Source organism: Pelophylax lessonae (assembly GCF_965119305.1).
Source record: "Pelophylax lessonae genome assembly, chromosome: 11".
Classification (NCBI taxonomy): domain Eukaryota; kingdom Metazoa; phylum Chordata; class Amphibia; order Anura; family Ranidae; genus Pelophylax; species Pelophylax lessonae.
The window spans coordinates 50744459-50758269 of NC_138778.1; the positions used below are offsets into that span (position 1 = coordinate 50744459).

The 13811-nt window shown below is 44.6% G+C and overlaps 1 protein-coding gene across 1 annotated transcript in view; it reads left to right on the plus strand.

Annotated features, from left to right (window-relative positions):
• CHD6 (chromodomain helicase DNA binding protein 6) overlaps positions 1 to 13811 on the plus strand; it is a 239720-nt gene that overhangs the window by 82508 nt on the left and 143401 nt on the right. Inside the window, exon 4 of the mRNA XM_082271900.1 lies at positions 10702 to 10849. Within this exon, the coding sequence (XP_082128026.1) occupies positions 10702 to 10849 (148 nt within the window). The remainder of the gene's footprint in view (positions 1 to 10701; positions 10850 to 13811) is intronic.

Sequence of the window (13811 nt, forward strand, 5' to 3'; positions counted from 1 at the left end):
AGAAGTGTTAGCCTAGGTGCTAGCCTTGCTACGCCAAGGGGGCGGGGGGGGGGATCGCGTTACTGGGCTACTTGGACAATCTCCTTCTGCAAACAGTCTCCCTCTGCTCTGGTGCACAACCTGGAGATCACAATCTGGACTCTGAGGGAGTTCAGCTGGATTCTGATCATCCAGAAGTCTGCTCTTGTTTCAGTTACGAAGCTGAACTATCTGGGCCTGACTCTGGACTCGGCCTGACTCTGGACCTGCATGCGGGTGCTGGGCCTAATGGTGTCCACCTTTGAGGCGGTTCCGTTTGCACAGTTCCATACGAGGTCCCTGCAAAGGGAGATTCTGAGCAAATGGGACAAGACTCCCCAGTCTCTAGAATATCAGATCCAGCTGAGTCGGGGAACGAGGGAGTCCTTGATATGGTGGCTTTGTTCTCCGGCACTTTGTCTGGGAAAATCCTTCCTCCCCTTGTATTGGACAGTGGTCACCACGGATGCATTCTGGTCAGGGGATCTGGATGCTGGAAGAGTCCAGACTACCAATCAATGTCTTGGAGCTCCGAGCGATCAGACTGTGTCTGGATCATTGGACGGATCGTCTTCAGGGTTGTCCAGTGCGCTTTCAATCAGACAATGCCACTGCCGTGGCTTATGTCAATCATCAAGGGGACACAAGAAGTGTCCTGGTAGCTCTGGAGGTAGCCGGCATTCTAAGGTAGGCAGAACGGTTGGTTCCAGCCCTCCCCGCCGTACACATTCCCAGGTTGGAAAATTGGCAGGCGGATTATCTCCTTCGGCAAGGCTTTGGACCATGGGGAGTGGTCCCTTCATCTTGAGGTGTTTCATCAGCTGTGTCTCCGGTGGGGCACTCCCGAGGCAGATCTGTTGGCATCTCGGCTCAACAGAAAGGTGCAGAAGTTTGTGGCTCTGTCAAGGGATCCTCTAGCGGACACCACAGATGTGCTGGTGGCCCCGTGGGGTCAGTATTGGCTGATTTACACCTTCCCTCCTCTCAAGCTTCTACCCATACTTCTACACAGGATTGAGACAGAAGGGATTCTGGTCATCTCTTAGTGGCTCCAGACTGGCCCCTCTGGGCTTGGTTTGCCGATCTGGTGATGCTGGTCGCCGACGTTCCTTTGAAGCTTCCTCTCGGGGAGGATCTTCTGTCCCAAGGACCGATCTTCCATCCTGCTTTACAGTCGCTGTCTTTGACGACTTGGCTGTTGAACGCCAGGTGCTGAATGATAGGGGCTTATCTCAGTCGGTGATTCCTACACTGTTGAAAGCTAGGAAATCTACTTCTAGGAAGATCTAGCATTGTACGTGGAGGACGTACATTGCGTGGTGTCTTTTGGGGGGTTCCTCGTCGCTCCTTCTCTGTGGCTCGGATCTTAACCTTCCTTCAATGGGGGGGGGTTTGAACAGAAATTAGCCTGGAGTACGATCAAGGGCTAGGTGTCGTCTTTGGTGGTTTTCTTCCAGTGACCTTTGGCCACACGCTCCATGGTGCGTACCTTTCTGCGGGGTGTCCGACATCTGGTTTCTCCAGTGCGGGCTCCGTTGCTGCCTTAGGATCTTAATTTGGTGCTTTCAGCTCTGCAGAAGCCTCCTTTTGAAAATAATCGGGAGATTCCCCTGCTTACGTTGTCTCAGAAGGTGGCCTTTTTAGTGGCTATCACTTCTGCGCGCAGGGTGTCCGAACTGGTGGCGTTATCCTGTGATTCACCCTACCTGGGGATTCACATGGATAAGGTGGTTCTTTGCCCCTATCTGTCAATCCTTCCAAAGATTGTCTCTGATTTTCATTTAAATGAAGACGTTGTGTTGCCTTCCCTGTGTCCCGGGCCTAAACATCCGAAGGAAATTGCCTTGAATGCCTTGGATGTTGACCCGGCAATAAGGTTGTACCTGGTAGCTACATAGTCTTTCAGGAAGTCAGACTCTTTGTGCTCACGGATGGACCTCAAAGGGTTCTCCGCTTCCTCTGCGACCATTTCCAGATGGATCAGACAGACGGTGGTTCAGGCCTATTCCATCAGGGGTCAGGTTCCTCCTTTCCCTGTCAAGGCGAACTCTACTAGAGCGCTTAGTCCCTCCTGGGCCTTCATTCATCAGGCGTCAGTGACGTAGGTTTGCAAGGCGGCTACCTGGTCATCGGTCCACACTTTTACAAAGTTTTTTAAAGTGGATGTGTTGGCATCTGCGGATGCTTCCTTTTTGGCCGCAAGGTTTTGCAGGCTACTGATTAGAGGACCTGATCCCCTTTGAGAGTGTATTTTTTTTTTTTTTTTTACATGTGGGCTTCGGTTGCTTGGTTGAGCTGGTTGGCTAATGTTTAGCTTTGGGAATTTTTTGGTTGTTTCCACCCTTCATGTTTAACACTGCTTTGGGACGTCCCAATGATTATGAATACCAGGAGCTCTGTCTGTCAATGAACTAAAGAGAAAATGGGATTTTTGACCTACCATAAAATCCATTTCTCTGATGTTCATTGACGGACACAGCACCCACCCCTCTGGAGTTATTATTCTCCTGACACTACTTGTTACAAAACTTTGTGGCTATAGCAGAGAGAGGGAGTATACCCCCTGGGACTGCCCATGGGTGTAGCCAACATTTTTTTCTGCCTAGTGTCCTCCTCCTGTTGGGGGCAGTATAACCTAATGTTTATGAATACCAGGAGGTGTGTCCGTCAATGGACATCAGAGAAATTGATTTTACGGTAATTCACAAATCCCATTATCCCAAGCTTTCAACATCTCAAAGAGCACTGTTCAATCCATCAAGCGAAAATATGGCACAATTGGAAACCTACCAAGACATGGCCGTCCACCTAAACGGACAGGCTGGACAAGGAGCGCATTAATCAGAGAAGCAGCCAAGATGCCCATGGTTAAGTTTTTGGCTGTAACATGACAAAATGTGGAAAATTTCAAGGGGTATGAATACTTTTTCAAGGCACTGTACCAATAACATGTTTGTATACCTCTGGTAACATATCTAGCCAAGGTAATAGTAGGAGACAACCCATCCTGTGAGTTAGTAGACATGCTGTTTCCAAAAGTCCATGCACACTTTTTTTTTTTTTTTGTTTTTAAGGGTAACTCCTCTTTTATGTATTAAAAAAAATATTGTATACAATTGTGACATAAGTCATATTGTAACTGAATTTTTATTCAAAATGACCTTCCTTTTCAATCTGCAGCTCTAATTTTCTGTAAATGCAATGCTATTTGGTAACCTGGAGGCGTTCTGTACACAGATGGAGTAAAGAACGCTCCCCCAGAAATTGAATTTCCTGCTTGTGTGATTGGCTTACTGATTTTCCCAGAAGTCTGCACTAAGATACAAGTCAGATTTTGGGCATTCCCTAAAAACACAATCGTCATTTTGGTGAGGTACTCCTGAAGGGAATTCACATCTAAAGGGATGCAGATCTTTTAGTCTGGTTCACACCTATGCAGTTTTCTTTTTATCCATCTCTGCGGTGCATTTTGCATTTATGCACATGCATTTAACATTTGTTTTTGATGCGTTTTAGCATTTTTTTATTTATTTATTGGCCAATTTGTTATTAGGCAGATTAAAATACACAAATCATGGTAAAATCACAGTACAAATGCACTAAATGCTTTTCTGCAGCTTCTCCATTGAAGTCTGTTTGACTAAAAATGCACCATTTTTTTGATTTTAAAAAAGTCCCTTACCCTTTCCAAAAATGCAGTGGCTAAAAAAAAAAACAAAAAAAACCATAGATGTGAACTTGTCCTATAGAAAAGCATGGTAAATGGACTGTAGTGCATTTCTGCAGAAAGCACCACAAAAACGCATAGGTGTGAACCAGGCCTTTCACTTTCCTCATTAGAGCCTTGCAGATGCAGCAGCTGATTGATAATTATACAATCACTCCCATTCAGATTCCCTTAGCACATGGACACAGACAAACAAGCTGCTGCTTCAGAATGAAAAAAGTAGGAATCTGCTACAAAGTTTAATATCCTTGCAATGTACATAGATCACCCAGAGGCAAATGTTTTTTCCTCATCAAAAGTGGAGTTACTCTTTAAAAAGTTTATTATATAGATACAGGAAAACGTGGTAATAGTATTGCAAAACCTTTCCAGGAAGGGTGTTCAGTTCATGATTTTTGCATGTTTTGTTGTGATGTGACCAAAAAAAGAAATGCACTTGAACAACAAAGATTTATTCATATTTTATTTAAAGCAGGGCTCGACAAACCTTGGGCACCAGGTCGCATTGGCAACTAGAATTAGCAACCTGGCGCCTAGGTTGCCCTGCAGGAGGTGTCCTGTCCCTTTTGCGCCCCCCCCCCACTTCCTCCCTGAGTGCACAGACTACCGCGCTGTCCGAATATTGAGGCCCCAGCTTTTCGGCCTTCTTCTGTGAGATGAGAGAGGCTTCCAACGGGGAACCGGTGCCCTCTTGTGGTGGCCGGGAGTTTCACAAGCAGTCACTAATGACTGCCTGTTTTAAATGCCTGCCCATCTCCTTCCCAAGAGGAGATGAGATGGAAGTTTTTGCAGGCTTCATCTCCCTTTCCACTTACCTTTGCTTAAAGGTACGTGGACAGGGAGTGTGGTTATTATTATTTATTTTTTAAATTCTTTAAAAAATAATAATTTTTATTATTATTATTTATTTATTGAAAAAAAAAAATAAAAATAAAAAAAAAAAAAATATATATATTTTTTTTTATCATCTGCCTGCCATGTCACAGAGCCGAAGGCCCTTTTCACACAGGCTGTCTGATCAGGTCTGCCTGTCAGTTTCTCAGGCAGACCTGATCGGACCCTTCAGTCTCCTCTATGGAGCGGTAATCTGCCGCCATCTGATCCTGTCCGCCAAAAACAGACGGATGGTGGTTCTATTTTCTATCCATCCCATGGATCGGATCAGATGGCATCAAATGGAAACAGACGGACAGTCTGTTTCCATCCGATTGCCCTATAGAGGAGAGCGAGGTTCTAGTCGTATTTATGTGTAAATTTAGTATCCGTTTTTTTTAAAATAAAGCTTGGTTGTTAGTTAAAAAAAAAAAAAAAACTGGCTCCTAACTTTTTTAGCTGGCTCCTAAATTTCAGGCAAATTTGTCAAGCCCTGATTTAAAGGATGATAACTAGTTACTCTATTAAATGTAATCAGTACACTCGCCAAGCACCCCTCCCTTGATAATTTGGAAGAGGAACCTGGAAGAGGAAGCTGTGCGGCACCATATGGGCCACACAGTAAAGATTTTGGTGGATCAGTGACCGGTATGACACCTGAATAGCATGCTGGGAGAGGGCGTCAAGGTGAGATGAGAGGTTACTTTAAATTTGCTATGCATTGCGGTGAATTATCACATGCATGTTAAAGTGATACTAAAGTCTCATATTTTTTTTCTTTAAAAATAACAAACAAGTTATACTTGCCTCCTCCGAACTGTAGGTTTTGCACAGAGCAGCCAAAATCCTCCTCTTCTCAGGTCCCTTGCCGTCGCTCCTGGCCCCGCCCTCCTGCAGAGTGCCCCCACAGCAAGCAGCTTTCTATGGGGGCACCAGAGCTGAGCCACAGCTCTGTGTCCATTCAGACACAGAGCCACTATTCGGCCCCGCCCCCGCTCTCTCCTGATTGGCTAACTGACTTTGACAGCAGTGGGAGCCAATGGCGCTGCTGCTGAATCTCAGCCAATCAGGAGAGAGAGACACTCGTGCACATCGCTGTATAGAGAGGGGGCTCAGTTGAGTATTCGGGGGCTGAGGAGGTCTGCTGCACACAGAAGGTTTTTTATCCTAATGCATAGAATGCATTAAGATAAAAAGCTTCTGACTTTACAACCACTTTGAGGCCCTGCTCACACTTGAGCGTTTTTAAGCTCGTAAAACGCTCATCTCTAAAGTCTCAAATTGCCCAACAAGCAAAAGCCCAATCATTTCAATGGCCTCTGTTCACATATGAGCATTTGGTCGGAAGCAAAACACCTGAAGCTCAAAAAAGTACATAAGCTTTGTTTTTGGCAGATTACAAGCGTTTTTGTTAGATGTCAATGCCTGCCTCCAAACGCCTGAAAGCAATACGCTGTGGTGTGAATTGAGCCTTATGCGTGTTACCCTAAGGCAAACTATTCTTTTTGAATGGGATGCCAATGCATCCCAGGACACCAAAAACCAGTCCAGACCATTTATATGTTTTTCCCGTGGCCTTCGGTCAAAACATTTCTATCTTTGAATGCGATTCTTCCACGTTCAGGAGCGGAAGGTTGAAGCTCACCCAAACGCGTCAGCTCCTAATTTTTGCTGAAAGCCTATGTGTACATTGAAGAGTCGAGTTTAGTAGCTGTGGCAAAAAAAAAAAACGCTATCAATGTAGGCTAGTATACATGAAGTCTTCTGCTCTGTGGGAGTATATGACTGAAGTATGAATATCAGAAATCTTTTTTTCTAGGGAAGAGACCGATGTGAAAGTTTCTGTGATGGTTCCATGTCTGTTTATATATGACCGTGCTGTGTAAATATAAGATGGAAATCACATGACAAGACAAATGTCTATTTCCTGTCTTATTGTCCCTGCAAGTTTGCTGTACGTGTCATGGCTCCTAGTCCTTGTGTGCAGGATGACATAGTTGCTGGAAGTCCGCCTAGTCATCCTGGCATCAGTAACTGCAATAAATAAATGCCTTCAGACTTTCCCACATGTGTGTAATGGACTTTATCTACTTTTAAATGTTACATGCTCTCTAGTTAGGGTCTTCTTTTTTATATTCACTGCATTTTACTAAACGGCGGGTGGGCACACTCTCGTTCTGGGAGGAGGTCCTATGACAACCTCCCATTCTTGCCACGCATGCGTTCGCACGGGTGCGAGCAACGCGGCGATCGGTGGTGTGCCGTGTCCCTGGGACACGGGGCCTCACCGGTCACGGTGAAAAGAGCCTATGGCCCCTTTCACACGGTCCGCATTCTGTTGTGGACCGTGCTCTGCTCAGCGGGGATCGATCCGCCGATCCCAGCTGAGCCGGCGGATGACAGCTCCGTCTCTGCACTGTGTGCGGGGAGGGAGGTGTCAGAGCCCCGCTGCTCTCTATGGGGAATCGGATGAGAGCGGACCGCCTGTCCGCTCTCATCTGCTCTCATCCGATCCCCAGGAAAGATGGAAAATAGGGTTTCCATCGTCCGGATTTCACGGACAGGATCGAATGCAGATGGCAGCGGGTGTCAGCGGACATGTCACCGCTGACATCCGCTGCTCCATATCGCTGAATGGGGCATCCGATCAGATCCGCCTAAAAAAACTGACAAGCGGATCTGATCGGAACGCCCGTGTGAAAGAGCCCTATGGCTCTTTACCATGTGATCAGCTGTGTCCAATCACAGGTGATACAGTGTAAACAGGAAATGCTGGTTATCGGCATTCCTCATGAACAGTGCAGCCCTAGCAGTACCCACCCATGATGCCTGCAAGTGCCAACTATTAGTGCCGCCTATCAGTGCCCATCAGTGCTGCATATCGGTGCCGCCTATCAGTGCCCATCAGTGCTGCATATCGGTGCCACCTATCAGTGCACATCAGTGAAGGAGAAAAATTACTTATTTTCAAAATTTTATTACCGAAACTAAGAAAAACTTTTTTTTTTTCCAAATCGTCTTTTTTCCTTTGCTTAGCAAAAATTAAAAAACCCAGTGGTGATTAAAGCGGTTGTAAACCCAAAGTTAAAAAAAAAACCCTGCAAGACAAAGGCATAATGAGCTAGTATGCATCGCATACTAGCTCATTATGTATTACTTACCTTAACGAACGAAGCCCCGACACGGACCCCCGGAAAACGCTGCGGGCGCTGCCATGATCCCTCGCCGTCTCTTCCGGGTTCGGCGGCTCCGGCGCGGTGATTGGCTGGAAGAGACGGCTCCGGCGCGATGATTGGCCGGAGCCGCGATGACGTCACTCCCGCGCATGCACTGTAAATATCTCCTAAACCATGCCGGTTTAGGAGATATTATTTGTACCTACAGGTAAGCCTTATTATAGGCTTACCTGTAGGTAAAAGTGTAAAAAAGCGGGATACTACCGCTTTAAATACCACCAAAAGAAAGCTATGTCGGTCTCAAAAAAATTATACAAATGTAGTTTGGGTACAGTATTGCATGACTGCGTAATTTTCATTCAGAGTGCGACAGCACTGAAAGCTGAAAATTGGCCTGGGCAGGAAGGGGGTGAAAGTGCCCAGTAGGCAAGTAGTTAAAGCAGAACTGCGCTGCATCTGAGCACTACAAACCAAAAAATGCTTTTTATTAAATTTTTACCATTCAAAGTAACCTCACCCATCCATGTCTCTATGCTTTGTTTCGCTGAGAAATCATTTTGAAAATCATCCCTAGCATTTCTGGCCGTGGTCATCTTGACTAGGGGCAGATTACTTCCTGGAATCCATCTGCCCTTAGCTAAGGCATGTAGGAAGGTGGGTGAGTTTAGCTGAGAAAACCCCTCCCCCCCCCCGAGACTCCTGGGGTTTTTGACATAATTTGCCTGGGCATGAAAACCAGGAAGTAAATGAAAGGAATGTAAAACATAAAAAAATAAAAACTAGTTAATATACTTTCCTATCTATTTGCTAATCCTAGCAGCATAAAGATTTCATATAGTCAATGTTAAACAAGAGAGTGGAGTTCTTCTTTAAAGTCAGTTGTTTTAAACACTTTTTTTTTTTTTTCTTAATTAAGCTGATAAATTGATGATTTATATCTGTTTTCTTCATTTGTATCAAATGGTTTTACGATTATGGCCCATTCACACCAGCAGGCACGCATTGTGGTCTGTATAATGCGCAAGCACAGGGTGCATTGTTTAGAGACAGTGTGATCTGTTGTTACAATACATTGTGTAAAGAAAAAGGAGGGGGTTTCCAACCCTGTCCAAGGTGGGCAGAGGTGGAACCAAAGGGGATTTAAATGTGCCACTGATACAATAATTCTTTCCAGATTCAGTCCATATTTAAAAGTTAATAAAAAGTTTTAATTTAGTATACATTAAAAACAGACCGACATACATATTAGTTACAATTTTGTATACATGTATTATACATAAAGCAGAGTACTTAAATTTCAGAGAGCCCATAGAGGGACTGTATGAAAATCTAAGGAGTTGCTGGAACTACGCGTTTCGCTATGAGTGCTTCCTCAGGCTCCAGCTGTTTCAAAGTATTCTTTATATATAGAAAATCCTTAGTTTTGGTCTTGATCGATTCAATCAAATTGTACGATGTATGTGTATTTATGCAAGTAAATATCGACAAAGGAGGAAACCGTCAGCTACACCAAAGGGAAGCTGTTAATTGACATGGGCTTAGTGTAGTTATCAAAGGTAAAGGAGAATGGTCGGATTCCATTCAGATATACATGTGCGTGAGGTTAGAACAGGCACAGATACATGTAAAACAAAATTCCCCAGAACACTGGTAAGATCCTGGGAAGTACTCAGGGATTTCAAAGTTTAGCGAAAATAGGAATCGATCTCACATAAATGTGCATCCGGTGTTGTTTGAGAGGAATAAAGCCTTCCTTTTCCCAAATGATATTAGATGTAGTCAGTAGTATAAAGAATCTTTCCGGGTTCGTTATGCCCTCGGTAAGCCAACCATACAGCCATACTAACCCTAACCCTACACATCCACACCTGCGCCAGCACATTCTTACCTCCTTAATTATTCATTATCTGTTTTAAACCAATTTCAACACTGCCTTAACAAAAAGGGTTAAATATCTTGAGGTTTGGATTCTGGGTTGTATGTTAATGAGGAGAAACAGACTCTGTCCCGCATTGTCCCTCTGAAATTGTTTAGAATAGTTTGCAGTCGATCGTATAAAAAGGTAGGAAATATTTAAAAAAAATGCTTCAGGTTTCTCAAATTGTACTGCAAAGGTGGAAGTACACTTTAAAGCAGAGTTCCGGGCACAGATCTCATTTTTTGATGAACATACCCCCGGGACAGTCAAGGCTAGCACATTCCACAATGGCTAGCCTCTGATCTGTCCCGGTTCGCACTTACCTGCAAGAAGAAATACTTCCACAGCGTTTCCATCTCTCTTGTGGGCAGCTGAAGCCGGCGCGGTCCTCTTCGGTGTCTTCTTCCGCGTCTTCTTCTCCCAGAATGCGCCGCACCGGCCCCTCTCGTCACTTCCGGTGCGGCGCCGCATTCCTAAACAGCTTCTGGGCATGCCCAGAAGCTGTTTAGCAGGGGAATGCGGTGTCGCCCGGAAGTGACGTGCGGGGCCGGTGCCGTCGCATTGATTCCTGGGAGCGATGACGTTCAGCTCCCAGGAATCATCGCGAGGCAGGAAGTGACGGGGTGAGCCGCTGCGCTGGAGGAGGAAGTACCCTGAGGTGAGTATTTACGATCTTCGATTACAAGGTGAGTGTACAAAAAAAAATAACTATCCAATTCCTTTTCAGGTTATGTGTAGCTAGCGGAGGGGCACAAAAAAAAAATACAGATTTTGTGCCCGGAACTCCGCTTTAAGCTGCATATTTTGAGGAAAGAAGGGCTACATTGGAAACATTTGGTTGAGCAGTTCATGAAGCTACCACTTTAACCTTTCCATTCCCAAGCATATAAAGCAATTTTAAAATGTAATCGCTCTGCCTTACTGTATAGCATTTTATAATATTCGATTTTGATGTTAAAAGGTCACTTTCTTTGCATGTTGCTTTTCAGCAAAGAACAGGGACCAACACCAGTAGAGAAAAAGAAGAAAGGGAAGAGGAAAGCAGAAACCTATGAAGAAGGCATGGAGAGTGACATGTCTATGCTGAACTCAGCATGTCCGAGCACAGAGGAGTCCACAGAGTCGCTTGACAGCCAGGTACCATAACAAATCCAGGTTATGTACAACAGATGGTGCCAAATATTACCAGTAGTAAAAACTTTGGTTTTTGTACAACACAGAGTAAAACATTTATCATATAAAATAAATGCAATCTAATTTTGAAAAATATACTGCAACACAATAAAGTGAAACTCCAGACAAACTGCTGGATCTTCATTGAAAATGCATTTCTATTTACATTTTGACAAATGATTTTAAATTCTGCACAGCCAGTCTTGTGATTTTACCCATTTCTTACACTGCGTAGCCATATGAAATGCATGTTTGCTGGCTCAGCATTCCAGCTTCCTGGTTCATGTTGTCCTTTTTTTCTCCACCAGTCTATTCATTGGCCAGTGATTCTCCATCATCATTGCTGTCTAGTGAAAAGAGAGCTGATCCTTGTAACAGTCATGATAAATGCTAAATGTAGTGTGATAATCTCTTGTTATAGATTGCAATCAACTGGACTTCTCCTGAAGTTGTCCAAGCGACTTTGAGTTTTTTAATGACCGATCATCCTGACTAGCAGAGGGATGTGTATCTCATAAAAAATACAAATCACCTGGCTGTATGAATAGTAAATATACTAAAACCCCGTATGCACAGACCGAACATCGGGGCAGTATCGGCCGGTTCAACAGAATCAGCCAACATTCGGCCTGTGCGTACGTCAGCTGGTCTAACAGAAGCCGGCCGGCAGGGGCACGACCGAAAAAGGTCTGCCAATCGGCATCCGATCAGCGCTCTCAGCCAATGGCTAAGAACTCGGACCGGTGTGTTCTGGGGAGAAGAGATCGCCATTCTAACATCCGATCCTCTCAAGCCCCCCCCTTTTTGTGTACTAGGCTTAAGGGCTGGTTCACACTTGTGTGATGCGGGAGTGCTGCGAAGTCGCAGCCTGTTCCCGCATCGCATCCGCTCAAGAGGCAGTTCACACTGCCATATGCGATACGCAGGGGGTGTCAATTAAATGTTAACGACACCCCCAGTTTGATCGCATATCGCAGTGCGATCTGACAGTTCGCACGGGATCGGATCGCACAAGTGTGAACCACTGTGCGATCCAATCCTGATGCGGCTGAAAAAATGCCTCCTGTGCGTCTTGCGGGTGCAGTGCGAATTTCAGCCATACAAAGTGTATGGCTGAATTCGCATCCGCACAGGAGATCGCATGTAATGAAGGAGCAGTGCGCTCCGAATTACATGCGATCTCCGCAGCTGCACAAATGTAAACCGGGGCTAAGGGGTAAAAAAAACTTGTTCAGCTGTGCATGGTAGCCAATTAGCTTCTAACTTCAGCTTATTCAATGAAGCTTTGACAATAAAACCTGGAAGCTGATTGGTTTTAATGCAGAGCTGCACCAAATTTTGCACACTCCAGTTTTCCTAAATATCCCCTATATATACTCAAGCTGTGTATTTAATGTTTGCCTGGAGTGCACTTGAGTTAAGTATACCCAAGGGATTTCAAAAACTAAGGAAATGAGAAACTCCATAAGCAGAAATTGCAGAACATCTGTGGGAAAAGTCCTTACACAGACTACAAGTGAAACCGCTAAATCATTTCTTCTTTTTTTTTTTTTTTTTGATAACTGACTTTTATTGATTTTCAGCAAGGATCCAGAACAATAGAAAATGTCAAGCATACAAGCTGTAAATCTTGGGTTACAACATTTGCAATGGATTTTGGTCCGAATGAAGACACACATTCTGTGCAAATATAAAGATCAATAAAGAGTGACTTAGCAGTTCATTGTAGATCTATAAGAAATGTACGTTACATGTTGAGAAAACACAATTTCTCTACCGTTGATAGACTATTTTCTTCTACGTCCGATATAATTAAACGATGTTGGCTCTAATGACAACCACCCACAGCCACATCCCTATATTGAATAGAGAAAAGAAAAACACCAGGGGTGGTTGTCAACAATCCAGTCCAAGGAGGGACAGGAAAGTTGACTAATATTGGTAGGTTAGTCAACTTTCCTGTCCCTCCTTGGACTGGATTGTTGACAACCACCCCTGGTGTTTTCCTTTTTCTCTATTTTCTACTACATCAATCATGGTAGCATATGGTAGTCTGGTCTTAGTGGCTTAAAACTGCTAGGCTAATCAATGGTATAGCTTTGTCTACACTTGACATAGTAGGTAAAGATATAGAGCGAAATGAAGGGGCGAGAGGAGGTATAGTGCCGAGTAGGAAGGGGAAAAGAACACTTTAACCATGGAACCAGAGCCACCTCCTGACACTGATTAGGAATTAAAGTAAGACCTAGCAAGGTATCTTTACCTAAGTTGCCATAACTCCAAACTTTACTAGGTGAATGTCATCAGACCACCCTGGGCTCATCTGAGAATGCAGAAAACCGCACCATGCCATTACACGGTGGTGTTCTTTGCAACATTTAGTAGCCACCCACTACTGGAGTAATTGGGCCCCTTGGCACACGACCAGGCAGAAGAATGTGTATGCATGTAAAAAAATAAGTACACCCACACCAATAAAAGGGGCAGCTGAGGTGGGGGGAGAACATAAGGGTCCATGTACACGGGACGCTGGAAATGGTCGTTTAGGAGCAGTTGGGCGTTTTTTTTCAGAAGCCCCTGAACCCATCTACATTTTATCTTATCTGTCCATGTACACATGGTCGTTTACAGTCATTTGCAGGCAGTTGCGTTCAGGGACTTTTTTTAGAACGCAATTATTTGCGTTCGAACGTGTGTTTCCCGGCGTTTCAAACGCACAAACGCGTCCGAACGCGATGACCCGCGTTTAGCGTTCGCGTTTTTCCATTTTAAAGGGGAAAAATTTTTTTGACCTCTAGGAACGCTTCTAAACGTAAACGCGGGTACAAACGCGACCGAATGGACGTTTCAAACGCCCTAAAAATTCCAGCATTCAAAGGGACTTTTAACAACGTCCCGTGTACATGGAGCCTAAGGCTAAATTGGT